Source organism: Phialemonium atrogriseum (genome assembly GCF_030411735.1).
Source record: "Phialemonium atrogriseum strain 8032-3 unplaced genomic scaffold QBC33scaffold_27, whole genome shotgun sequence".
In the NCBI taxonomy this organism is placed as follows: domain Eukaryota; kingdom Fungi; phylum Ascomycota; class Sordariomycetes; order Cephalothecales; family Cephalothecaceae; genus Phialemonium; species Phialemonium atrogriseum.
Genome location: NW_026848164.1, coordinates 353,327 through 378,689, shown reverse-complemented (window position 1 = coordinate 378,689; position 25,363 = coordinate 353,327). Strand labels below are relative to the sequence as shown.

Here is a 25,363-nt window from a genome sequence, read left to right as displayed (position 1 = left end):
TGAGGTTGATCCTCCAATTATGGACTAACCTCCTTTACTCCGCTAGACTACCCATGCGAGATATATCTCACCATCTGCATGTCATGAGGCAATGTGGAGAAGATTGACGAGTGATGAACACAATAATCTGCCTTTCAATAACTTAAATGGCTACTGGTCTGTTATGATCCCCATCAACGATATTCGAGGTATCCAGTCTCTCATCGCCAGTCCAGCCAGGCACTCTTCTCGTTTCGAGGTTGAATCTCAGTTGTGATCGCACGACAACCTAACCTCACCGTCCTCCAAGAGCTTCCATCCCCGACATCGCTCACCAACATCGCTCACCTATTCCACGAAGCCAACAAACAAACAAGTGCTTCATGCATCCTTCTTGATTACCCTCGAGTGACCAGCATCCAACCAACATCCACCAACATCAATCCCTTCCAGCACCTTCCTTCCAGCACCTAGAGGGCCCAATCAATCTTCACTGTGTGCAGGAACCCCGTTGTCGTTCCACGCGAAGATATCCAGCAAACCAATTTTTTCCAAGTCCCAACACTCGAGCTCAGCTCCCAGGCCCTCGCGTTCCTCTACGTCAACAGCAACGACAACGACAACGACAACGACAATTCCGAAACCAGGCCATCAACAATGCATAAATCCAGCCTGTCCACCGATATCACCAGGAAGTCTTTCTGGGCACAACGCATCCAAGCTGTCGAGAGTGGTCCTGCCACTCCCATTTTCTCCGACCAAGCTGCTGGTTCCCAGGCCGCCGATGCTTACGGTCGGACCGCCGCGGTCATGGCTGTCAACTCTGGGGATCTCCAGGTGGCAGCTGTCATGCACCGCCTCTCCCCGGATACCATCATCCTCGCCGCATGGGCCGTGCTGCTTCGAGCGTATGCCGGGGAGGACGGGCCGGTCAACTTCGGCGCCTGCCTCGACCGCGAACAGGCAGCTTGGCTGTTCGCCATGACGGTGTCCGGTGACGAGCGACTCCTGAGCGCCATGCGGGCCGCCGAGGAGGAGAAGAAGCTAGTGTTGAGCCATTCCCTGACGTTCGAATCCCTTGCCGCCTTCGCCGAGGGGACTGGCTACGGCGACATCGCTACGGCCGTCTACATCCACTCTGGGAAGCCTACCTCTCCCGATATGCACTTCCCTGTAAGGAAACCCCGAACCTGTACCTGACTCGGGGATCTGAAAGCTGACATTTTTCAGTCGATGGCGACACTTGTCGTCAACATTGCCGAGGGAGCCACGATCCAAGCGAACCTCACCTTCCGCAAGGATGCGCTCTCCGAAGACCGCGCAAAGAGCGTCGTCGACAACTTCTGCCACGTCCTCAGCACCGTGACCAAGAAAATGCAATTTGCCAGCAGGTTCGAGGTCGACGAGTTGCTGATCAAGGACATCGACACTGTCAGCCGGAACGACTACCGGCGCATCGTTGACTTCAGCGTGCCCCTGCCGCCGAAGCTCGACGCCTGCGTGCATGAGATGATCCTGGCACGATGCGCCGATCCCAGACACTCCCAGCGAGTGGCGGTGGCGGCGTGGGACGGTGACTTCACGTACGCCGAGCTGGCAACACACGCGATGCAGCTCGCGGGAGCCATTGCTGGGGCCGCCCAGAACCATCCCCAGGCAGACGGCGGCCAACTCTACGTGCCGTTCTGCCTGACAAAGTCCAAGTGGACACCCGTCGCCATCCTCGCCATCCTCGCCGCGGGAGGTGCCTGTGTCCCGCTCGAGCCGAGCCACCCGCCCGCCCGCCGGAACGAAATCCTGGCCCAGACAAACGCGAGCATCGTCCTGACCAACACGACTCTCTTCCAAGTCCTCACTGAGAGCTTCTCGGACGACACCACCGTCAGGCACGTCATTTCCGTCGATCAAGAGGGCGGTCCTGATCCCACCGCGGCCCGCCCCGACTCCCTCCCGCCGGTCCACCCCTCGGACCTCTGCTACGTCATCTTCACCAGCGGCAGCTCGGGGACGCCCAAGGGCGTCAAGTGGGCGCACGACGCGCTCGCGACCAGCATCCGGGAGCACGGGCGGGCGTTCCACATGGATGAGCACAGCCGCGTGCTTCAGTTCGCGTCGCACGTGTTCGACGTGTCGGTTGCGGAGCTGGTGACGCCGCTGGCGCACGGCGCCTGCGTGGTGGTGCCGTCGGACGCGGACCGCGTGGACCCGGCCAGCATGGCGCGCTTCATGCGGCGCATGGCCGTCGACTGCGCGCTGCTGGTGGCGTCGTACGCGCGCCTGCTGCGCCCCGCCGACGTGCCGTCGCTGCGCACCCTCGTCCTCGGCGGCGAGGCCATCGGCCAGGACAACATTGACAGGTGGACGCCCGCCCTCGACCGCCTCGTCATCGGCTACGGCTCGGCAGAGACGTGCATCAACTGCGCCGCCAACGAGCTCTCGGTGCGCACGCGCGCCCGCAAGCCCTGGGCAGAGGGGCTCGGACACGCCGTCGGGGCGCGCATGCTCGTCGCCGATAGGCACGATAGCGACCGGCTTGTGCCCGTGGGCGCCGTCGGGGAGATCATTGTTGAGGGCCCCGTCCTCGCTGAGGGTTACCTCAACGACGACGCTAAGACGGCGAGGGCGTACATTGAGAACCCCGCGTGGGTCCGCAAGGCGCACTTCCGGCCCGCTCAGCCCCGCCGCCGGTTCTACCGCACGGGGGATCTTGGGCGTCAGGCTGTCGACGGATCTATCACCTTCATCGGCCGCGCTGATTTCCAGGTTAAGGTTCGTGGCCAGCGTATGGAGCTCGGGGAGGTGCGGTCGCACATTGTGGCTTGCCTGCCTGAGGCTGTTGATATCCACGTCGACGTCATCTGTCCCGAGGGGGAGAAGGTCCTCGCGGCCTTCCTCTCGTTCGGCAAGGATGGCGACGACGGCCAGCAGCAGAAGCAACAGCAGGGCGCTATCCGAGTCCACCAGCCCGACCAGGCTCTGGGGGATTCGCTCCGCTCCATGGTTGAGAAGCTGAGACAGACTCTGCCACCTGCTGCGGTTCCATCTTTCTTCGTTCCCGTAACCGGGTTTCCCTACCTCGTCTCCGGGAAGGTTGATCGGCGGAGCCTGCTGAGCTTCGCCAACGGGGCGTCGGTGGAGAAGCTGGCGTCTTACAACTCGAGTTTCATGGCGGCCGCGGGGGAGTCGGCAGCCCCTGCGTCGGCGATGGAAGAAGCCCTCGTCACCTGCTGCAGAGAGGTCCTGAAGCTGCCGTCTCTCGGCATCGGCGACAACTTCTTTGCCTCGGGCGGCGATTCCATCTCGGCGATCAAGGTCGTCGCGGCGGCTCGCTCCCGGGGAGTCAATGTCACCGTCTCGGATATCTTCAAGACCTCAACAATCCGAGACGCTGCACAGCTCGCCACCGCGTCGGAAGACGCGCCGGATTGCGCGGACAATGCCGCTCCGGACGCCTTCAGCTTGCTCCCCACGGACCTGGCACACGAGATCGTGTCTGGCGTGGAAGTTCAGGGTCAGAAAGGAGGCAGAGTGATCGATGTCTACCCTTGCACGCCACTCCAGGAGGCCCTCATCGCCCTGTCTAGCATGCGCAGCGGGGCCTACATCGCGCAACACGTCTTGGAACTCCCCGACCACGTCGTTCTCGACAGGTTCAAGTCTACCTGGGCCGCCATGGTGAAGCGACACGACATCCTCCGGACCCGCATCCTCGAGAGTCCGCATGGCGCCGTCCAGGTAGTCTACGACTCCGAGATTGAGTGGCACGGCGGATCAGACCCGGCTGCTTACTGCGAACTGGACAAGTCAATCCCCATGGGATTCGGCGACAGCCTTGTCCGGTTTGGCCTGGTCAACCGCACCTTCGTCTTCACCATCCACCACTCCCTGTTCGATGGCTGGTCGATCACTCGCCTCTTCGACGACGTCGAGCGCCACTATGCTGGACTATCCCTCCTCGACCTGAAGCAGTACAACCTCTTTATCAAGTACCTGTCGGGACTCGACGCCGAGGAGCCGAAGATGTTTTGGCTTTCCACACTTGCCTCCGACACTGGCTTGGCCTCTTGCCATTTCCCGCAGAGTCTCAGCTCGTCGTACACCCCAATCCCCAATTCCGAGGTGAGCTTGAGGATCTCCACGGCTGCGTATGGCAAGTCGGAGTTCACCATGCCCACTCGGATCCGTGCCGCCTGGGCTCTGCTCGTCGGTCGCTATCTGGACTCACAGGACGTCATCTTTGGCGAAACGCTGTCTGGACGGACCTCGACCATGGACAACGTCGAGGCTGTTGCGGGCCCGACCATCTCAACTGTGCCTGTCCGGGTCAGGTGGAATGCAAGTGGCTCCGTTTCCGCCCTCCTACACGAGATCCAGAGCCAGGTCGTCGAGATCACCAACTCGGGCCACCTCGGTGTACAGAATATCTCCCGCCTGAGCCCCGCAGCCCACGAGGCGTGCCAGTTCCAGCATATCATCGTCATCCAGCCCAGGAAGGCTTCTCTCAGGTCGGCCCCCTCTGAAAACGAGCGGAACCACGTCGGACTCCTCCGGCGAAGGATCGGCCTTGAGGATGTCTCCCTGGACCTGCGAAACTTCCACAGCTACGCGCTGAACATGGACTTCACGCTGGAGGAAGATGGCGTGACGGTCACCACGACATTCGACTCTCGCGTCTTTGGAAAGCGGGAGATCGAGCACTTGCAGGCCCAGTTCTCCCACATTCTGGATCAGATCTGCAGGATTCGGGATGCCGCGCAGGGAAAGCTTAGCGAGATCGACTACGCCAGCCGAATGGACAACGAACTGCAGGTTGAGAGTAACAGCCGACAGAGTCTGAAGTATGACCAGACCACCCTCCTGCAGGCCTTGGAGAGACACGCCGCCGTCCGTCCTAACGCGCCGGCCATTCACGCCTGGGACGGCTCGATGACGTACCAGGAGCTCGACGTCGCTTCGACGGCGTTGGCAAGCCACCTCGTCTCCTTTGGCCTTGGAAAAGGGGACTACATTCCTTACTGTTTCTCTAAGTCTGTTTGGACAACTGTCGCTATGATGGCTACCCTCAAGATGGGAGCCGTCAGCGTCGCCCTCGAGCCGTCGCATCCGGACTCGAGCATCTCAAAGGTGCTGTCCCAAGTCAACCCTAAACTGGTGCTGTGCTCGAGAGACTTCTGTCCCAGACTCCAATCTTTGGGACAGGGATCATTGGCGATCGACGGCCAATCCATCAGCGACTTCATCCGCTCAAACACAGCTTCCGCTCGGCAGAGCCATGCCGTTCAGCCTGACGACACAGCCTTTGTCGTCTTCACGTCGGGATCCACCGGCGAGCCCAAGGGCATCCCCCTGGCCCACGGAGCCGTGTGCATCATGGCAAAGCAGCACGGCGACGCCATGAACATCGACAAAAGCTCCCGGATACTTCAGTTTGCAGCGCACGTCTTTGACGTCAGCATCGGCGACCTCGCCATCGCCGTCTTCCACGGGGCATGCCTATGCGTGCCCTCCGACCACGACCGGATGAACGACCTCGCGAGCGCCATCAACTCGCTTTCCGCCAACCGCGCCTGGCTGACCCCGACCGTGGCGGCGCTCATCTCCCCGGCCGAGTGCCCGACGATGGAGTGGCTGTCCGTCGGCGGCGAGCAGCTGACGCAGGCCTGCAAGGACATCTGGGCCGGCGTCCCGCTCGTCAACGTCTACGGCCCCGCCGAGGTCACCAACCTCGGCACGGCGGTGCGGGTGTCGCCGGACCTGCCCATCACCAACATCGGGCGCGGGAACGGCGCGCGCGTGTGGATCTGCGAGCAAGGTAACCCCCAGAAACTGGCGCCCGCTGGGTGCATCGGGGAGATTGTGTTTGAGGGCCCCAATGTGTCTCGAGGGTATCTAGGCAACCCGAAACTAACTGCAGATGCCTTCCCCGAGGTCTGCAGCCGCGACGGGAGGACGGTGCGGATGTACCGCACCGGTGACCTCGGCCGGCTCAATGCGGATGGGTCGATTGACTTCAAGGGAAGGAGGGACACGCAGATCAAGCTGCGCGGCCAGAGGATCGAGATCACGGCCGTCGAGGGCGCGCTACAGGCGGCCGTCGATGAGCCCGTCGAGTTGGCGGTGGACATCCTCGCTGGGTCCGATGATGGCCGAGACTCCTCCCTTGTTGCGTTCCTGTACCTCCCCGCGCGACTTACTGATGCTACTAACGACGAATCTGCAGGAATCTTTAGTACCATCGACCTCAAGGCGCTGGCCCTCGAGATCCGGTCGTGCGTCTCGCTCGTGCTGCCGCCGCATATGATCCCGGCGCTATTCATCCCCCTCAACCGGCTCCCCAAGCTGGTGTCGGGCAAGATCGACCGGAAGACGCTGCGTCTCGCCGCGGCGAGGCTTACGGACGAGCAGATCGGCTCTTTCAAGCTTGATCAGACCACGGAGAAACGACACCCTACAACCGAGGCCGAGGTGGCGATGCAGAAGATGTGGGCTACCGTCCTCCGCCTGCACGAGTCCGACATTGGCGTCGACGACAACTTCGTTAGCCTCGGTGGAGACTCGATAAGCGCTATCAAGCTTGTGGCTCATGCAAGGACTCAGGGGTTGCGTATCACCGTCTCGTCAATCTTCGAACACGGCACTATTTCCCTCCTTTGTGCTTCATCCGGGACGCCAGAGCCTGCCCAGGCCGCAACCCCAGTGTCGGCCATCTCGGTTGATCAGATGAAGCCGTCGGATATCACTGACATTGCCCTTCAGTGTGGCATATCCGAGCATCAGATCGAGGATGTTTACCCCTGCACGGCGCTCCAAGAGGGGATGCTGATGCTGACGGAGAAGAACCCAACCGCCTACATCGCCCACCACGTTATGGAGCTCCCGGCATGGGTTGACGTTTCGGTATTCCGCCGCGCGTGGGAGGCTGTCACCAGCGAGAACGCCATCCTGCGAACCAGGGTTGTACCGGCGGGCTTGCAAGTCGTCCTCCAACCGAGTCCGCTCCAGTGGGAGACAACTTCTTCCGACGATCTCGCTACATATATGCAGGACGCTCGCAAAACCCCGATGGGATTCGGGACACCCCTCAGCCGGCAGACGATACTCAACAACCCCAAGCGTTTCGTCTGGACCGCACACCACTCCATCTACGACGGCTGGTCCATGCCACTGGTCGCCGACGCAATCACGAAGACATACATGAAACTCAGCAAGCCCGGAATTCCTCTGGAGCCCCCACATCAGGACTCGGCAATCAGCTTCCGGACCTTCGCCGACTGGGTCTCGAGGGTCGACAAGGAGCAGGCGAAGGAATTCTGGCGCAGCCAACTCGACGGCGCAGATGCCGCGCACTTCCCTCCCAGCCTGCCATCTTCCTACGAGCCGCTTGCCGACTCAATGGTGGAGCAGAAGATGGCCTTCTTCCGCGACGCGAAGTCCACGACGACAACTTCGACCATCATCCGGGCGGCCTGGGCCATCTTGATCTCGGCTTACTCCGGGTCGCACGCCGACGTTGTTTTCGGATCCGCCGTCACGGGAAGGAGCGTCCCCATCGATGGCGTGTTGACACTGATCGGGCCGACCCTTGCCACCGTTCCCGTCCGGGTGGTCCTAGACCCGAAGCAGCCCGTCCGGGACCTCCTCGCCAAGCTCCAGCAACAATCCGTTGCGATGCTGGAGTTCGAGCAGTACGGACTGCAGAACATCCGGAAGTCAGCCACGGGAGCACCGGCAGCCTGCGACTTCCAGAGTCTTCTAGTCGTGCACGCCGAGGCCGAGCCCTCGACGGCAGAGACGAGCTTCTCCTGGAGCGAGGAGCGATCCGACGTAGACTTCCTCACCAACGCGCTGACCCTCGAGTGCCAACCGGCGGGGTCCTCGCTGGGCCTGACCGCCTCGTACGACTCCTCTCTCATGGACGAGCGGCAGATGCGGCGCATGCTCGCGACCTTCGAGCACATCCTCCGCCAGCTCTGCGACGACCGGCGGGGCGACAAGCTGGTGGGCGACCTCGACACGATCAGCCCCGGCGACAGGGCCGAGATCGCAGACATCACCCGCGACCTCCCGCGCCGCGTCGAGGCCCGCGTCCACGACATGTTCGCGCGCCAGGCGGCGGCCACCCCGGACGCCACGGCCGTCTCCGCGTCGGACGGCGACTTCACCTACGCGCAGCTCGACAGCCTGTCGACGAGGCTGTCGCACCGCCTCCGGGCCCTCGGCCTGGGCCCCGAGTGCTTTGCGCCGTTCTGTTTCGAGAAGTCGAAATGGGTCCCCGTGGCGCTGCTGGGTATCCTCAAGGCTGGGGGTGCGTGTGTACCCCTGGACCCGGCGCAGCCCCTGGACCGGTTGCAGGTGATCCTTGGAACTCTCCAGGCGCGCATAGTCCTTACTTCCTCGACGCACGCCCGTCTCCTGGAGGGCTGTGCTGGTATCGAGCACTTTGTCGAGGTCTCGGCGGAGGCGCTGGACCAGCTTCCTGCCACTGACGGACACATCGGTGCCGGGTCCGAGCCGTCGCCGAGCTCCGCGTGCTACGCCATCTTCACGAGCGGCAGCACGGGAACGCCCAAGGGAGTTGTCTGGGACCACGCAACGCTCTGCTCCAGCATGACCGAGCACGGCGCAGCCTTCAACTACTCGACCGAATCGCGGGTTCTTCAATTCGCCTCGCACACCTTCGACGTCAGCGTATCAGAGCTACTGACGACGCTCGTCTTCGGCGGCTGCCTGTGCATCCCCGACGACTTCACGCGGATGAACCGCATCTCCGAGTTCATCAACGAGCAGCGCGTCAACTGGGCCTTCTTCGCGCCCTCGTTCGCGCGCCTGCTGGACCCGGCCACCGTCCCGGGCCTCCGCACCGTCGTGCTGGGCGGCGAGGCCCCCGGCAAGGACAACATAGAGCGCTGGTCGGGCCGCCCGGGGCTCGAGCTCATCGTGACCTACGGCCCGGCCGAGAGCTGCATCTACTGCGCCAAGAACAGCGTCGGCGCCGGCCCGCAGGTAGACGGCAGCATCGGCCGCTCCATCGGCGGCGTCATGTGGATCGCCGACCTTGGGCGGCCCTCCGCTCTAGCTCCCGTGGGCGCCGTCGGCGAGATCGCCGTGGAGGGCGCGATCCTGGCGCGCGGCTACCTCGGCGACGCGGCCAAGACGGCGGCCTCATTCCGGCCCATGCCTCGGGGCTGGGCGGGCGGGCGCAGCGACCGCATCTACTACACGGGCGACCTGGGGCGCGTCAACTCGGACGGGTCCATCAGCTGCCTCGGGCGCCGCGACGACCAGGTCAAGATCCGCGGCCAGCGCGTCGAGCTCGCCGACATCGAGTACCACCTCCGCAAGGACGCGCGCGTCCGCCAGGCCCTGGTGCTGTACCCGCGCGCCGGGCCGTGCGCCGACCACCTCGTCGGCGTCCTCTCCGTGCTCAGCGACGCCGAGGTGCGCGACGGCTCTGCGCCGCGCCCGCCCGCCTCGTCGGCCGATATCAGCATGGCGCAACCCGAGGCGTGGGCATCGACCGTCGACGTGCAGGAGCGGCTCGTGCAGAAGGTGCCTGCCTACATGGTGCCGTCGGTCTGGATCGTGCTCGACTCTGTCCCGCTCATGCCGGCGTCGCAGAAGGTCAACCGCAAGATGGTCGCTGAGTGGACGCGCCTGATGGACCGGCAGACCTATGAGCACATCGCGGGCCTGTCGGCTGGGCAGCAGGCCGCTGAGGCTGTGGCTGCGCCGAGCGATGAGCTTGAGGTGCGGGTCCGTGGCCTGTGGAGCGCGGTGCTTAATGTCGGGGTGGACATCATCGGCCCTAACACGTCGTTCCTGCGCGTCGGTGGCGATTCTATCTCGGCTATGCAGATCATCGCTCGCTGCCGCAATGAGGGGATCCATGTCACCGTCCAGGACCTCCTGAAGGCGAGGACGTTGGCCGAGTTCTGCGATCGCGCAAGGGCTTCGATGACGACGCCGCAGGCGGGGCTCGACACCCTGATTGAGGAGGCCGAGGACGACACCGAGACCCCCTTCGCGCTGTCGCCGATCCAGGCGTGGTTCATGAAGCTGGCCCCCGAGGGCGAGAACTACTTCAACCAGAGCCATCTCCTACGCTTCACCGAGGAGGTCAGCTTCAAGGACCTCGAAGCCGCCCTCCTGCTTATTGTCCAGCGCCACTCGATGCTCCGGGCTCGATTCCAGACCACCGACGATGGGCAGTGGCAGCAGTACATTTCCGCAGACGCCGGCGCGGCGCTGCAGTGCCGCCTGTTCCAGTCGGTCACGATGAAGAAGGCCGCGTCGTACGCGCTCAACGCCCAGGCGGGTCTGGACATCGTCCATGGGCCCCTCGTGGCGGCAGACATGTACAAGATGACCGACGGGACTTCGGCCCTGTTTGTCACTTGCCATCATCTTCTCGTTGATCTCGTCTCCTGGCGCATCATCCTCCAGGAGCTCGAGGAGATCCTTCGCGACGGGAAGTTGGCCACGGACCGGAAGCCGCTGTCGTTCCGCACCTGGTGCAAGCTGCTAGACGAGCACACCAAGTCGTTGGCCACTGAGGAGAACATACTCAATGATATCCCCGCATCTAATTTCGAGTTCTGGGGTGTGTCTGCCGACGACAACCTGGCGGCACACGTCGTCGAGAAGAGCTTTCGGCTGGATGAGCAGGCAACGCAGCTCCTGCTAGGACAGTCCAACGAGGCCTTCAACACGGAGCCCCTCGACATTCTCCTCACCGCCGTTGCCCACTCATTCAACCAAGTCTTCCGAGACGTCCGCGGCCCGATCTCCGTCTTCAACGAGGGCCACGGCCGTGAACCGTGGAGGCCCGACATCGACCTCTCCTCAACAGTGGGCTGGTTCACGTCCATGTGCCCTATCCTCCTCTCCGACCACGGAGATGACGCCCTACGTTCGCTACGGGAGGTAAAGGACTTCCGTCGCCGAGTCCCGGAGAAGGGGTTACCGTTCTTCTCGTCATTCGCTCGGGAGGCCTCGTCGGCGGTGGAGGTCACCTTCAATTACTTCGGGCTGTACCAGCAGCTCGAGCGAGACGGGGCGCTGCTCAACCGGATGAGCTGGGGGACGGTAAACCAGCCGTCCGACCAGTCTCCCGAAGTCCCCCAATTCTCGCTCTTCGACGTCTCCGCCGGCGTCGAGAACGGCCTCCTCTCGATCAACTTTGCATTCAACAACAAGATACAGCACCAGGACCTTGTGCAGAGATGGATTGAAGCCTGCTCCAAGACCCTCAGCTTGCTCATCGAAACCACGAGCCAGCAAGAGGAACCGACGCTCACACTCAGCGACCTCCCACATCTCCCCGCGACGTACGACGAGCTTTCGGAGATGCTCACAACTACTCTCCCGAAAGCCGGTGTGTTGACGGGTAATATCCAGGACATTTACCCCTGCTCGCCCATGCAGACGGCACTGCTCGTCAGCCAGGCCGTGGATGCTTCGCTGTACTCCGTCAGATATGTCTGGGAGGTTGTCCCGCGATCGTCTGAGCGGGCTTCGCTAGAACGCATGGTCGAGTCGTGGAAGCAGGTGGTCACACAGCACCCGATGCTCCGCACCGTGTTTGTGCAGGGTGTCGCGTCTGGCGAGGGCAAAAAGACGTCAGTCTACAACCAGGTTGTCCTCAAGGAGCTCAGGCCGGGCGTCACCATCTGCGAGGATGAGACATCGTTCCCTCTTGGCCGACCCGAGGATCACATCCAGAGCGGTGCACCCCATCACCTGGTCGTCTGCCAACAAGCCTCGGGGACGCTGTTGGTCCAACTCGACATCAGTCACGCCCTCATCGACGGGACATCGGTCAACATCCTTCTCGACCACCTGATCAAGGCCTACGATGGCACACTCACCGCCGCAGCTGCTGTCAACTCGGACTGCTACGCAAACTACGTCACTTATCTAAGGCGCCAGGACCTCGAAGCATCCCGCAGCTTCTGGAAGGAGTACCTCGGCGGCTCGCAGCCATGCCATTTCCCCAGCCTACGAACCACAGAACAACCTACCGAGGGCAGCCCAGCTACACGGAAGCTAGAGTACCTCGACTTCACCTACCACTCTCCCGCGCGCCTGCACTCGTCCTGCACCAAGGCCGAGACAACAGCGGCGAGCGTGTACAAGCTCGCGTGGGCGCTGCTCCTCCGAGCCTACACGGGCGACAGCTCCCCGTGCTTCGGCTACCTTGCGTCGGGGCGAGACCTGCCCATCAACGGGATTGAGGGCTCGGTCGGGCCTTTCATCAACATGCTCGTGTGCAAGATCTCCCTGGAAGAGGACGAGCTGGTTGAGACCGTCCTCCGCGGCGCGCATGCCGACTACGCCAACTGCTTGTCCCACCAGGTCTGCTCGCTGGCGGAGATTTTGCGGGGTCTGCAGCTGGGAGGGACGGGACTGTTTAATACTGTCATGTCCGTCCAGAGGCATCTGCCGCCGGGGACGGATGTGTCCAAGGTTGACTTCCAGCCTGTTCATGTCGAGGATCCGAGTGAGGTATGTTTATTAGATGAAACGCAACTTGGACGCGAATCACCTGCTAATCATCGCTTTCTGTCCAGTTCGATATCGTGCTCAACATCGGAGACTCGGCCGACTCTGTCGACGTCAGCCTGACTTACAACACTGCCCTGCTGTCCGGCGCTCAGGCGAAACGCCTCGGCTCCGCGTTCACTCGCGCCATCGACGGTGTTCTGGACTCGCTCACCAAGCGGGTCAACAGCGTTGATCTCATGACACCCGAAGACCACCAACAAGTCGTCGAGTGGAACAGCACCACCGAGGTGGGAGCAGTTTCTGCACTCTGCGACGACCTTATCAGTAAGAATCTCGCATCGAGAGCAGCCAAGCCAGCCGTATCCGGCTGGGACCTCTCGATGACGCATTCCGAACTGGACGATCTCACGACAACACTGGCGGACCACCTCGTGTCGACATACGCCCTCACCCCCAACACCATGGTCCCCTTCTGCTTCGAGAAGAGCGCCTGGGCCATCGTTGTCATGCTCGGCATCATGAAAGCCGGCGCCGCGTTCGTGCCGCTGGACCCGCAACACCCCATCGACAGGCTCGCGCAGATCGTGCAGAGAGTGCGCGCACCGCTGATCATCTGCTCCGAGAAGAACGCTCTCATGTGCCGAAGCCTCGGCTCCGATGTCCCGCAGCTCGTGGTCGGCCCGGGAATAATGGCAACCATCAAGAGCGCAAGCGCAAAGACCACCATGGCAAGCAGCGTCAAGGCCACTTCCCTCCGGCAGGCCCGAAACCCTTCCGACCTCGCCTACTGCCTCTTCACCAGCGGCAGCACAGGGACACCCAAAGGCGTCCTAATCCAGCACCGCGCCCTATGCAGCAGCGCAACAATGCACGGCCGCGCCTTCGGCTACAGCGCCGACAGCCGGTCTGTGCAGTTCGCATCATACGCCTTCGACGCGTGCATCGCCGAGATCTTCACGACGCTCATCTGCGGCGGGTGCGTGTGCGTGCCCTCGGACGCGCAGAAGATGGACCCGGAGCGCCTGGCGGCCTTCATGGCGGCCGAGCGCGTCAACATCAACTTCTTCACGCCATCGTTCCTGGCCCTGCTCGACCCGGCCGCGATCCCCGACCTGACCACCCTGCTCATCGGCGGGGAGGCCGTCGGGGCCCAGCTCGTCGATCGCTGGATGGCGCCGCATCGCCGCGTCGCTGTTGCGTATGGCCCGACCGAGTGCTGTGTCTATTGCGTGGGTTACGACTGCACCGATTACGGCGGCCTGCCGCCCGGGAAGAATATGATCGGCACCGCCGTCGGAAGCGTCTCGTGGATCGGCGACGCGCGCGACAGCAACCGTCTCGTCCCCATTGGCGCTGTTGGCGAGCTGCTGGTCGAGGGCCCTATCCTGGCCAAGGGATATCTCGACGACGAGGCCAAGACTGCTGCCGTGTTCGTCAGGCCGAGGTGGATGGGCGGTGACCGGGTGGCGTACCGGACGGGAGATCTCGTGCGGTACGCCGAGGACGGGAATATTGAGTACCTCGGCCGCCGCGACGACCAGGTCAAGCTAAGGGGACAGAGGCTTGAGCTGGGCGAGATCGAGCAGCAGCTTGTTGCGCAGCCTGATGTGCAGCAGTGTGTTGTCCTGCTGCCGAAGCAGGGGCTCTGCGGGCAGAAGATCGTTGCCGTCTTGACGTTTGCGTCCGGCGGTGACTCGGCCTCGCGTGTTGCTGGCACAATCACCCCGTCGACGGCGGCTGGCTCCGAGGGAGGACTGCGGGCTCTTGCCGGCGAGTCGGTGTCGACTAGGCTGGGCAAGATCTGCCAGTCCGTCGCCGGCACGCTGCCACCCTACATGGTTCCGACATGCTGGGTCGTCACCGACAACCTGCCGCTGCTGCCGTCGGGCAAGGCTGATCGCCGCTTCATCGCAGGCTGCGTCGCCAACATGGATGAGGAGATGCACCAGCTCTCCGTCGACCTGGTTTCGGCGGATGGTGGTGCAGGTGGTCGTAGTTCCGCCGCGGAGGAGGCGGCCATGACGCCCGTCGCCGAGACGCTGCGTCAGGTGTGGAGCGCTGTGCTCAACATCCCCGAGACACGCATCAACCCCGCGGCAGGCTCGTTCATCCGGATGGGTGGCGACTCCATCAGTGCCATGGAGGTCGTCGCGCAGTCCCGCGCTCAGGGAATACCGCTGCTGATCGAGAACCTCCTCAAGGCGACCTCTGTCAACATGTTGGCTTCAAGCATCGAGCTGGCCAACCCGTCTCTGAACTCGGGATCTGCAACCGGTGGTGTGGGTAAGGGTGCTGGTGTCCAGGACTTCGATGACGACGAGGAGGGCGAGGAGAGGATCGTCCTGTTTGGCTTGTCGCCTATCCAGCGCATGTTCGCGAAGCTCTCTCCGGGAGAGAACCACTTCAACCAGAGCTTCCTCCTCAAAGTCTCCACCGACCGAGCTAGGGTTTCCGAAGGGGACGTCCGCAAGGCACTGAATGTCATCGTCCGGCGGCACGCAATGCTGAGGGCGCGTTTCCAGAGGCTTGGCCGGTCGTTCAAGCAGTGGATCGAGCCCGCTATCGAGGACTCGTACACGTTCCGGTCATGGAATATCGCCAAGTCGACACCTTTCCCCGCCGAAGCAGCAGAGAAGATGGAAGCAACCCAGCAGCTGGTGGATATCGCCGACGGACCCGTATTTGCGGGCGACATGTTCAACGCCGGCGACGAGCAGTACATCTTCCTGACGGCGCACCACCTGGTCGTGGACCTGGTGTCGTGGCGAATCATCCTCAAGGATCTGGAAGACTATCTCACGCAGGGTTCCATCTCGAGCTACCGGAGCCTGTCCTTCGAGAAGTGGTGCGGTCTCCTCAACAACCACCGCAAGGCACTTCTCGAAGCCCCTGCCAAAACCCACCTTCCCTTCGAGGTTCCGAAGTCTGACTACAACTTCTGGGGCATGGCCGGCAAGCCAAATTACGCCGCAGATTTCGAGCACCATCAGTTCACCCTGTCTTCCGATGCATCGCGGGCTCTTCTTGGCCCCTGCAACGACGCGTTCGGGACCGAGGCCCTGGACCTGTTCATCTCTGCCGTGATGCACTCATTCGCAGCAGCATTTCCGGGCCGCGAGATTCCCCCGATCTACAATGAGGGCCACGGAAGAGAGCCGTGGGAGGATTCGCTTGACCTCTCGAGGACAGTCGGCTGGTTCACCACCATCGCTCCGGTGTGGATCAGCGGGCGAGACTGCAGCGAAGACGTCCTCCAGTACGTCAAGCAAGTCAAGGACGTCCGACGGAAGATCCCCAGCAAGGGCTTTTCCCACTTCACCTCGCTTGATCTTGAGCGGGAGCCATTCAATATTGAGGTATCGTTCAACTACTTCGGATCGTTCCAGCAGCTCGACCGCTCGGACGCGCTCCTCAACCAAGTCCACTGGCGGAACATCGGCGTCGACCCCTGCGAGGTCAGCGAGGAGCACAAGAAGTTCTCGCTCGTCGACATCGCTGCCGAGAATGAGAACGACCGGCTCGTCTTCACCTTCAGCTTCAACAGCAAGATTCAGCACCAAGATGACGTCCACCGGTGGATCAAGAGCTGCCAGGAGAGTCTCGAGCATATCTCCCGAACACTCGATTCCCGCGAGTCGGAGCACACCATCACCGACTTTGACCACCTCCCGCAGGACTACGACCTGCAGGCGCTGCGCGATTCGACGTTCAAAGACTTGGGTATTGTCGAGGCCAACGTCTCGGACATCTACCCGTGCTCTCCGATGCAGCAGGGTATGCTCCTCACCCAGAGCAAGGACCCGGAGATGTACTGGTTCAGGTCAGTCTACGAGGTACGGTCTGGAACAAACAAACCCGTTACACCTGCTGGACTGCGCCAGGCCTGGAAGGCCGTCGTGCAGCGCCACCCCATCCTGCGGACTGTCTTCATCGAGCAGAACTCAACCGACGGCCTCTACGACCAGCTAGTACTCCGCGACTGCGAGCCTGACGTCTCCGAGGTCGAGCTGGGTGCCATCCATAGCAACGACAAAGAGCTACTCTCCCAACTGAAGATCGACTCCGTCCCGCCCGAGCTGCAAGCCTTCCGCAAGCCGCAGCACCAGCTCCGCATCTTCCACCAGGCGGCCACGGGGAGGATCTTCTGCAGCTTCCTGATCAGCCACGCCATCATCGACGGAAGCTCCATGGGGATCATAATGCGCGACCTCGGGCTTGCCTGCGAAGCCAAGCTCGTGGACACCGAGCCACTACTGTACAAGAACTACATCACGTACCTCAAATCCCGCGACCACGCCGCCGACGTCAACCACTGGAAGCGGACGCTCGAGGGCGTCGACCCCTGCCTCCTCCCCGCCGACGCCGACGCAAACTCCTCGGCCAGGACCATGGGCCGGGCGGGCGTGCCGCAAGACCGCGGCGTCTACGGAGGGATGCAGGGCGTCGCGCGCCGGCTGGGCGTGTCGCCGTTCACGCTGCTACAGGTCACCTGGGCGCTGACGCTGCGCGAGCACGTCAACCCGGACCGCGACGACTGCTGCTTCGGCGTCGTCACGTCGGGGCGGGATTTGCCTGTCGACGAGATTAGTGACATTGCTGGGCCGTTTGTCAATATCCTCGCGTCGAGGGTGGCGTTGCCGCATGACGAGCCTGTGTCGAGGATCGCGGAGGCGGTCCATGGTGGGTTTATCGATAACTTGGCGCACCAGACGGCTTCGCTGGCTGAGGTTATGCATGAGATTGGGTCTGGGCCGCTGTTTAATACTGGGATGACGCTCCAGAAGATGGGCGCGGGTTCGAAGGACTCGGGCGTCTCGTTCCATGCTCTGGGAGGGGAGGATCCTACTGAGGTATGTTTTTGACCATGATCTATTCCTGTGTGTATGTGTGTGTGCGAGATTTTGGGACTAACTAAGTGTGTACCACAGTTCGATATGGTTGTCCATGCCATCGACGACGGTGAGGCGATGCATATCCACTTGAGCTACTGGTGCGACAAGATTTCCGACACCCGCGCCAACGAGATGGCACGTTGCTTCTCCTCTGTGCTGTCGCAGATAATCCAGCGCCCGGATATCACACCGGTCAACCTACACATGGCCTCGGACAAGGACGTCGAGCAGCTATGGTCCTGGAACGCGACACTGCCGCAACCCTCGGAGAAGCGCATCGAGGAGATGATCGCCCAGCAGGTCGCCGACCACCCAACCAGGGAGGCGCTCTGGTCTACCGACGAGACCCTCAGCTACCAGCAGCTCGACCTTCTCTCGACAAGACTTGCCCGGAGCCACCTTGCCGACGTGGCCCGCGAAGAGATCGTCCCGCTCTGCTTCGAGAAGTCCATCTGGGTTGCTGTTGCGATGGTAGCCGTCCTCAAAGCCGGAGGCACCGTCGTGCTCATGGACCCATCCCACCCAGTCGAGCGCCTCAAGTCCATCGTCGGGACCGTCAAGGCGAGGCTGATCCTCGCATCCCCGACTCAGACGGACCTGTGCTCCAAGAGCCTCGGTATCCGGACCGTGGCCGTCTCGAAAGCAAACTTCAACCGCCGATCGAGCATGCCCGGGACCCCGACGCGGGCGATGATGGCCAGACAGAAGCAAAAGCCCAGCGCCACCGACGCCGCCTACGTGGTCTTCACCAGCGGCTCGACAGGCACACCCAAGGGCTCGGTAACCGAGCACCGGTCCTTCTGTACCGCGACACAGGGCTACCACGAGGCAATCGGCCAGCTCCCCGGCACACGCGTGCTGCAGTTCGCGTCATACAGCTTCGACGCCAGCATTCTCGAGATCCTCGGCTCACTCATGGTAGGCGCGACAGTATGCGTGCCAAGCGAAACCGAGCGATCCAACCAGCTAATCCCCTTCATCAACCGGTCGCGCGTCAGCTTCGCCGTCATAACGCCGACGGTAGCCTCCCTCCTAACCCCTGACGACGTCCCCACGCTGACCTGCCTCGCGCTGTGCGGCGAGCCCATGACGGCCGCGCACATCGCGCGGTGGGCGGACCGGGTGCGCCTCGTCAACGCCTTCGGGCCCAGCGAGTGCTGCGTCGGCAGCGCGGCCAACCGGCGCCTGGGCGCGGCGTCGAGCCCAAAGTGTATCGGCTGGGCCGTCGCGTGCTGCTACTGGGTTGTGCACCCGCGCAACCACGACCGGCTCGCGCGCGTCGGAAGCGTGGGTGAGCTGCTTATCGAGGGGGACATCCTTGCCCGCGGATACCTTGGTGAGGAGGCTAAGACTAGGGAGGCGTTCATTAGTACTCCGCCGCAGTGGGCGAGGCCCGGGAGAGCTGTTAGGTTGTATAAGACGGGGGATCTGGTGCGACAGGACCCTGTGGATGGGTCGTTCCATTATGTTGGGAGGAAGGATACGCAGGCCAAGATCCGTGGCCAGAGACTTGAGTTTGGAGACATCGAGCAGGCGTTCCGGGAGGTTGTCCCGGAGAGTGAAACCGTCGTTGCTGAGATTGTTCAGCCTGAGGGCCAGCAGTCGCGGCTGGTGGTCTTCGTCTCCGGCAAGGGCGACATTATCGACGTCGACACCGCCGCGATCCAGTCCGAGATGGCCAAGAAGATACCCGCCTACATGGTCCCGTCTACCGTCATCCCGCTGGAACAGATGCCCCTCATGCCCTCCGGCAAGGTCGACCGCAAGAAGATCCGGGCCCTCGGCGCCGCCGCCCTACCAACGACAACACGGCGCGGGAAGAGGGCCGGCCGCGCCCCGGAGACTGAGATGGAGATCGAACTCGCCGGTCTCTGGAAGGACGTGGTGAAGGGAGACACGAATCAGATCCTCGCCGACGACAGCTTCTTCCAGGTCGGAGGCGATTCGTACACGGCCATGAAGCTGGTGACGGAGGCGAGAGCGCGGGGCATTGCGCTGAGCGTCTCGATCGTCATGCAGACGCCCAAGCTGGCAGACATGGCGCGCAAGGCGACTCGGACTTCTGATAACGGCAAAGACAACAAGACACACAGCACCGGCTCCCAGGCCACCGCGCCCTTCAGCATGGTCCAGTGGACACCGGCACTCAAGGCCGAAGTATCCAGACAATGCAGCGTCGCAGCCGACGAGATCGAGGATGTCTACCCCTGCACGCCGCTGCAAGAGGGCCTCTTCGTGCTCTCAGTAAAGCAGCCCGGCTCCTACGTGGCGCGACACTGCTACCGGCTATCCCCAGAGCTCGACCTAGCCCGCTACCAAGAAGCATGGCGCACCGTCTACTCATCCAGCGCGATCCTGCGCACGCACATCGTGCAGCTCGACAACGCCGGCGGGCTCGCAGACCGGCGATCGGGGCTCTACCAAGCCGTCATCAAGAAGCCGCTGACCTGGCACCGCGCGGACTCCCTCGCCGCCTACCTAGCAACACAGCCCCTCCCCTCGCTCGGCACCGCCCTCGCCGACTTCGCCATCGTCGAGGAGACAACCACCACCACCGACAGGGCGGCGCGCTACCTGGTCCTGACGATGCACCACGCCGCCTACGACGCCGCCTCGCTGCAGATGCTCCTCCGCAGCGCCGAGGCGGCGTACACGGGGGGCGGCCGCGAGGTCCGGCCCGCCCCGTTCAGGGAGTTCATCAAGCACCTGTCCGGCACGCGCGGGCAGGCGACGCGGGACTTCTGGACGCGCTACCTCGACGGCGCCCGGGCCGCGTCCTTCCCGTCGGTGCCGGCCGGGTACGTGCCGTGCGCGGACTCGACGTTCGAGCGCGACCTAGCCGTCCCGGCGCCGAGGTCGGGGGCGTCGCATACCCTGGCCACGATGATCCGCGTGGCGTGGGCGGCTGTCCTGGCCCGCCGAGACGGTACCGACGACGTGGTCTTTGCGGAGACCCTTGGTGGGCGCAACGATTCCCTCGCTGAGGCCGAGGGACCCATGATTGCGACCGTGCCGGTGAGGTGCCGCCTTGGTGGACCCGGTGCTGGCGTTGGGGATGTGCTGTCGGCTGTGCAGGCTGGTCTGGTGGATATGATCCCCTTCCAGCATGCTGGTCTGCAGAATATCCGCCTCATGGGCGCTGGGGCGGCGGCGGCGTGTGACTTTGCTTGCCTTGTCACTATTGCTACGCCTGATGCTGGTGCGGCGCCCGAAGCGGGGGATGGGATCGGGGTCGTGCCTGTTGAGGGACCGAGCTCGCCGGCGATGGATTACCCTATGTCGGTGCAGTTTGTTGTCCGGGGTGGGGGTGTGTTGACCGTGTCTGTATGCCATGACGCCCGGCTGGTAGGCGATGTGAAGATGCGGGGGATGGTCGAACAGTTTGCTCTTGTGCTCGAGCAGCTGTGCAAAGGGGAGAGGAAGACGATGGGAGAGATTGAGATGGGAATTGGGGAGGAGATTGTGGAGGAGGAGATTGTCGTCGGGGAGTTCAAGGCCGACGCCTTGGGGGTGCTTGGTAGAGGGATTGTGGAAAATCCCGAGGAGATCTTGACGCAACAGCTGGTCAAGGCTTCGTCCCCGGCCGAGGTAGCGCGTCAATGCCCCGCCGCCGGTAACATGGAGCAGGAGATGCGAGCGCTCTGGGCTGGCCTCCTCGGGGTGGATGCGGAGGAGCTAGCCCCCGAAGACAACTTCTTCCAACTCGGCGGCGATTCCATCAGCGCCATGCGACTCGTCACTGCCGCGGAGCAAAAGCAGATCAAGATCACGGTCGCCGACATATTCCACCACCCGACCCTTGAGGACATATGCGCATTCGCATCGCAGGCCAACGCACTAGTCGCCGAGCCAGCTGCACTCGCGTTGGCGGCACTTCCCGACTACGAGCCGTTCGTCGTGCTCGACCACCTGGGCCTCGAACGCGAGGAAGTCGTCGACGCCGTGTGCAGGCAGCTCTCGGTGTTCCCCGGCGACGTCGAGGACGTGTATCCGGCCACCGACTACCAGGCGTGGGCCGTCAGCCACGGGCTAATGCGGTCCCGCGGCAACACCAACTACTTCCTCTTCCGGCTGCACGGCGACCTCGACACGTTCCGGCTCGAGCAGGCGTGCCGGAAGATGGTGGCGTCGAACCCGATCCTGCGCACCCTCTTCACCACCATCGGCAGCCAGGTCATGCAGGTGGTGCTGCGGTCGTACCAGATCGAGTTCCAGCGCTACGGAAGGGAGCACCTTGCCGACGACGCCTTCATCCGCTGGCTCGTCGAGCAGGACACCCAGCGGTCGACGTACCTGTCGCAGTCCATCGTGCGCTTCAAGCTGCTCCGCCACACCGAGGGCCACTACGTGCTGGTCATGCGCGTGTCGCACGCCCAGTACGACGGCATGAGCCTCCCGCTGCTGTACCAGGACCTAGAAAAGTGCTACGGCGGCCACGAGCCGATGCAGCGCCCGTCCTTCGGCAGCTTCATCCAGGGGGCCACGGTCAGGGAGGAAAAGGCGGTCGGTTTCTGGAGTGAGCTGCTCGAGGGCTCGTCCATGACCGAGGTCGTGCAGCACTCGGGCCCGGCGTACAAATACAACGTCGACACGGTGCGCACGCGCACCATCCCGCCGATCCCCGTCAACGTGGCGGGCATGTCGCAGGCGACGCTGGTCAAGGCCGCGTGGGCGCTGGTGCTGGCCAAGATGTCCGGGCAGCGCGACGTCGTGTTCGGCAACCTCGTCTTCGGGCGCAACATGCCCGTGTCCGGCGTCGAGGACATCTCGGGCCCCTGCATCAACATGATCCCCGTGCGCGTGCGCCTCAACGAGATGGACAGCGTGTACGACCTCCTCGAGCTCGTCCAGGAACAGCAGCTGGCCGCCATGCCGCACGAGAGCCTCGGCTTCCGCCGCCTGATCAGGAACTGCACCAACTGGCCGACCTGGACGCGCTTCAGCTCCGTGGTGCAGCACCAGAACCTCGGCCGCGACGGCGCCCAGGAGTTCGCAATGGGCGACGACCTCAAGTGCGAGATGGGCGTGCTCGGCCCTGCCTACGACTCGTCCGACCTCTGGGTCCAGACCACCCCGCACGCCGACTCGTTCAACGTCGAGATCGGCTCCTGCAGCGCCGTCGTCTCCCCCGACATCGCCGAGATGCTCCTGGACCGCCTATGCGCCGTGCTGACCGTCTTCGCCGACGTCGGCTCCGGCGGCGACCGACACCTGTGGGAGCTCCTGGCGCGCGACCACGCGCCGCTGATCCCCATCAAGGCGTCCATCGTCGACGAGGTGTGGGCCAGCGTCCTGCCCGACGCGGCGGCCATCCCGTGGGACGCGCCGTACTACGAGCTCTGGGGCGACGAGATCGCGCCGGTGCGCTTCCTCGAGGAGTACGCCGAGCACGGCATCCACCTCGACATGGAGGACGTCATGGAGCACCCGACCAAGCAGGCGCAGATGATGCTGACGGCGCGCGTCCTCGCCGAGAAGGACGCGGCCCGCTCGTCGCGACGACGGCGGGAGAGCAGCCCTTCGTCGACCGCGTCCGCTTCCACCTCCACCGCCGCGTCGTCTCCACCGACCTCAGGATCTGGCCCGCCGGGCCGCAGCTTCTGGGTGCTGGACTCCAAGGCCGCGCCCGTGAGCAGCAACGCCAACAGCCGCGGCAGCTCGGCGCTGAGCTCGCCGCGCATCGGGTCGCCACGGATCGGGGCCTTTGCGCAGCAGCGCGGCGGCAGCAAGCCGGGACCCGGGCATAAGAGGGTGGCGCCGTCGCGCAGGGGCTCGTACTGGGACCTGCCGTCGGCGACGTCGTGGCTGGAGAAGAGCGCTTCGACGGTGAGCCTCAGCTCGCCGCCGCTGTCGTGGGGGGCGTCGACGACGAGGCAGAACACGGTGGGCGGGGGGGAGGCGGGGACGAGGCCGGGGATGGGATTGAGGAAGAGGAGTACGATTGAGTGGTGATTGGATGATACCCACTTGGGTGAAGGGCTGTCTGGAGGAAGAGACTTTTCTTTTGTTTTTCTTGTGTTTTGCTTGACTTTGGCTTTACTGTGGTGACGAATTTCCTTCACTTTCCTTTGTCGCGGGATAGCGATGAGCGTTGGTTTTAGCGTGGCGTTTATATAGACGAGCAGTAATTAATAACGAGTACACACTCTCATAAAACCCGTCTGCTTCATGTGCTTTCTCTCGAGATGGAAGATTGGGGCGGCGGCTCGGTATTCGGAATTCATTTAAGATACGTCTGTTCACCCCTACAGCCCCTCACTCAGCTCCCCAGTAGTATCGCTTGGCTCTCCATGCTCTCCACCAGTCTCTCCACCAACAACGAACCAGTCCCTGACCACAGCGGTACCTGCTTCAACCATCTCCCAGACCTCAGGCAGATAAGTCAACGGGTTCAGAACATAGCACCTCGCAGCCGGCCTCTCGGACGGCACATTCTTGATATGCCAGACATCCTTCGGGCTCACGGTCACCAGGTCATTGCGTGACGGGGACCAACCCAGTAGCAATATCAAGATCAAACGTGGCGCGCCTAAAACTCTCATAAGCAGCAACGGGCTGATACGACGGGACCTCATGGCCAGCCTGTTAGACGCGCGAGGCTGAGATTCCCACTCTGGCGGGTCATACCGACGACTCCGTCGACGGCGGTGACGAGGGGCGCGTACCCCGCCTCCACGAACGCCGACCGCCGGGCGTGCGGGATCGCCAGGCTGACGCGCTCGCCGCCGATCGAGCCGCAAACGTAGTCGCGGTCGCCATAAACGAGGTGCACCTTGACGCCGGCGTCGAGCACGTAGGCTAGGGAATCGAGGAAGCCGCCCAGGAGCATGTCGTGGCTGGTGAGGGAGTTGGCGGCCACGGCGCTAGAGACCTCGCTGTAGTTGACGGGGACGCCGAGGGCGGCGAGGACAGGGCCTTCGGTTAGGTAGCCGTACATGTGTGGCGACGGGAAGGGGTCGTTGGTGGGGCGGCTGATGTCGTAGAGGGCGTGGCCTTGTTGACTGTATGCGTTTATGACGGATTCGATGCACTCGTCGTTAACTTTGCCGAATATCTTAATCAGGTTCTTTTTCTCCTAGTTCAGTTGGACATGACCATGGCCCTTCAGCGCGTCCTGAAAGGCCAGGTGCTGGTCTCTGAAGCCCCCCGGGGCGTGTCCAGTTGTGCGTTAATTCATGCTGAGACGCACTGAAGACCTGGATACCGTAGGTCTTGTGGAGATATGGCGTTAGCACACAGTTCCCTGCACACAATAATATCTTATGAGGTGGCTCACGTTGTTATTCGGGAACCAAATGAGCTCTTCTCCTTGTATAAGGATGTCCACGAAAGCCATTGACAATGCCCAGTGCGCGGATATGAAGATAGCGTGCTCCCAGGTCCTCCAGGCTACTATTAGTAATCTTCTCGTTTTGCTTCTAGAAAAACCGTTGGAAGCCAGGCTCGTAGGGGCTACCATAACTCTCGGCCCCGGGGCTGATGCGGTTATCGCCAGGCTTATAGTGCGGGAACTCAAAGAACCAAGTCTGAGCGAAATGCCAGAGTGCGTGTGCAGCTTGTTCCGCCGTCTTGGCGGTCTGCGAGATGTCCTGGCTGGCGAAGGTGCGAGTGAGGGATGAGATGAGAACCACCGGCGAGACAGTCGGGTACAAAATAGATACAATAGTCGATACTCACCAAGGGATCGTCAATATCGGCGCGTCATTGCGCTGGTGACACGGAGCTGGGACGCGCTGCGTGATGGTGCACCTGCCTACTAAAGTTAGACGCATCACTTAGCAACTTCGAAGCAAAAGCTCTCACGCTATCCCTCTACCATTCCCGATGCAGCGTTTGAGCCAAATGTGTTTTTCAGGTTTGTTTCAGCCAGCGGTTCGACCTGTTCCTTCCTCGTGGAGTTTCGGATCTCGGGGCCCCCATGCCCCCCACGCACAGGGTCCGTGCGTGCCAGACGCCAAGTTGTCCAGGAGGATCACGTGTCTGGCAGG

General features: G+C 62.7%; 2 protein-coding genes across 2 annotated transcripts; one reads left to right on the top strand and one right to left on the bottom strand.

Moving 5' to 3' along the window:
• Positions 1-575: 575 nt before the first annotated feature.
• On the top strand, positions 576-23,526 carry QBC33DRAFT_613436 (uncharacterized protein). Its single transcript, XM_060432540.1, has 14 exons — positions 576-1,152; positions 1,210-7,569; positions 7,603-7,688; positions 7,728-7,803; positions 7,837-7,977; positions 8,020-8,115; positions 8,152-8,247; positions 8,278-8,361; positions 8,398-8,553; positions 8,596-8,823; positions 8,860-12,483; positions 12,549-17,333; positions 17,412-22,933; positions 22,973-23,526. The coding sequence occupies exons 1-14, from the start codon at positions 637-639 to the stop codon at positions 23,325-23,327; spliced, it is 22,125 nt and encodes a 7,374-aa protein (XP_060280234.1). The 5' UTR covers positions 576-636; the 3' UTR covers positions 23,328-23,526.
• On the bottom strand, positions 23,483-25,255 carry QBC33DRAFT_613434 (Alpha/Beta hydrolase protein). Its single transcript, XM_060432539.1, has 7 exons — positions 25,053-25,255; positions 24,804-24,968; positions 24,703-24,767; positions 24,572-24,618; positions 24,007-24,429; positions 23,862-23,957; positions 23,483-23,827 (listed from the first exon to the last, which is right to left on the bottom strand). Exons 1-7 carry the CDS (start codon positions 25,145-25,147, stop codon positions 23,621-23,623), a joined length of 1,098 nt encoding a protein of 365 aa, XP_060280233.1. The 5' UTR covers positions 25,148-25,255; the 3' UTR covers positions 23,483-23,620.
• Positions 25,256-25,363: the final 108 nt, after the last annotated feature.

Coding starts and splice junctions, on each gene's coding strand:
- QBC33DRAFT_613436 (XM_060432540.1), top strand. CDS start 637: ATGCATAAATCCAGCCTGTCCACCGATATCACCAGGAAGTCTTTCTGG. Junction 8,248..8,277: donor GTTTCGAGAAGTCGAAATGG/GTCCCCGTGGCG, acceptor GGTATCCTCAAG/GCTGGGGGTGCGTGTGTACC. Junction 12,484..12,548: donor ATGTCGAGGATCCGAGTGAG/GTATGTTTATTA, acceptor CTTTCTGTCCAG/TTCGATATCGTGCTCAACAT.
- QBC33DRAFT_613434 (XM_060432539.1), bottom strand. CDS start 25,147: ATGCGTCTAACTTTAGTAGGCAGGTGCACCATCACGCAGCGCGTCCCA. Junction 24,969..25,052: donor CCGATATTGACGATCCCTTG/GTGAGTATCGAC, acceptor CACCTTCGCCAG/CCAGGACATCTCGCAGACCG. Junction 24,768..24,803: donor TACGAGCCTGGCTTCCAACG/GTTTTTCTAGAA, acceptor GATTACTAATAG/TAGCCTGGAGGACCTGGGAG.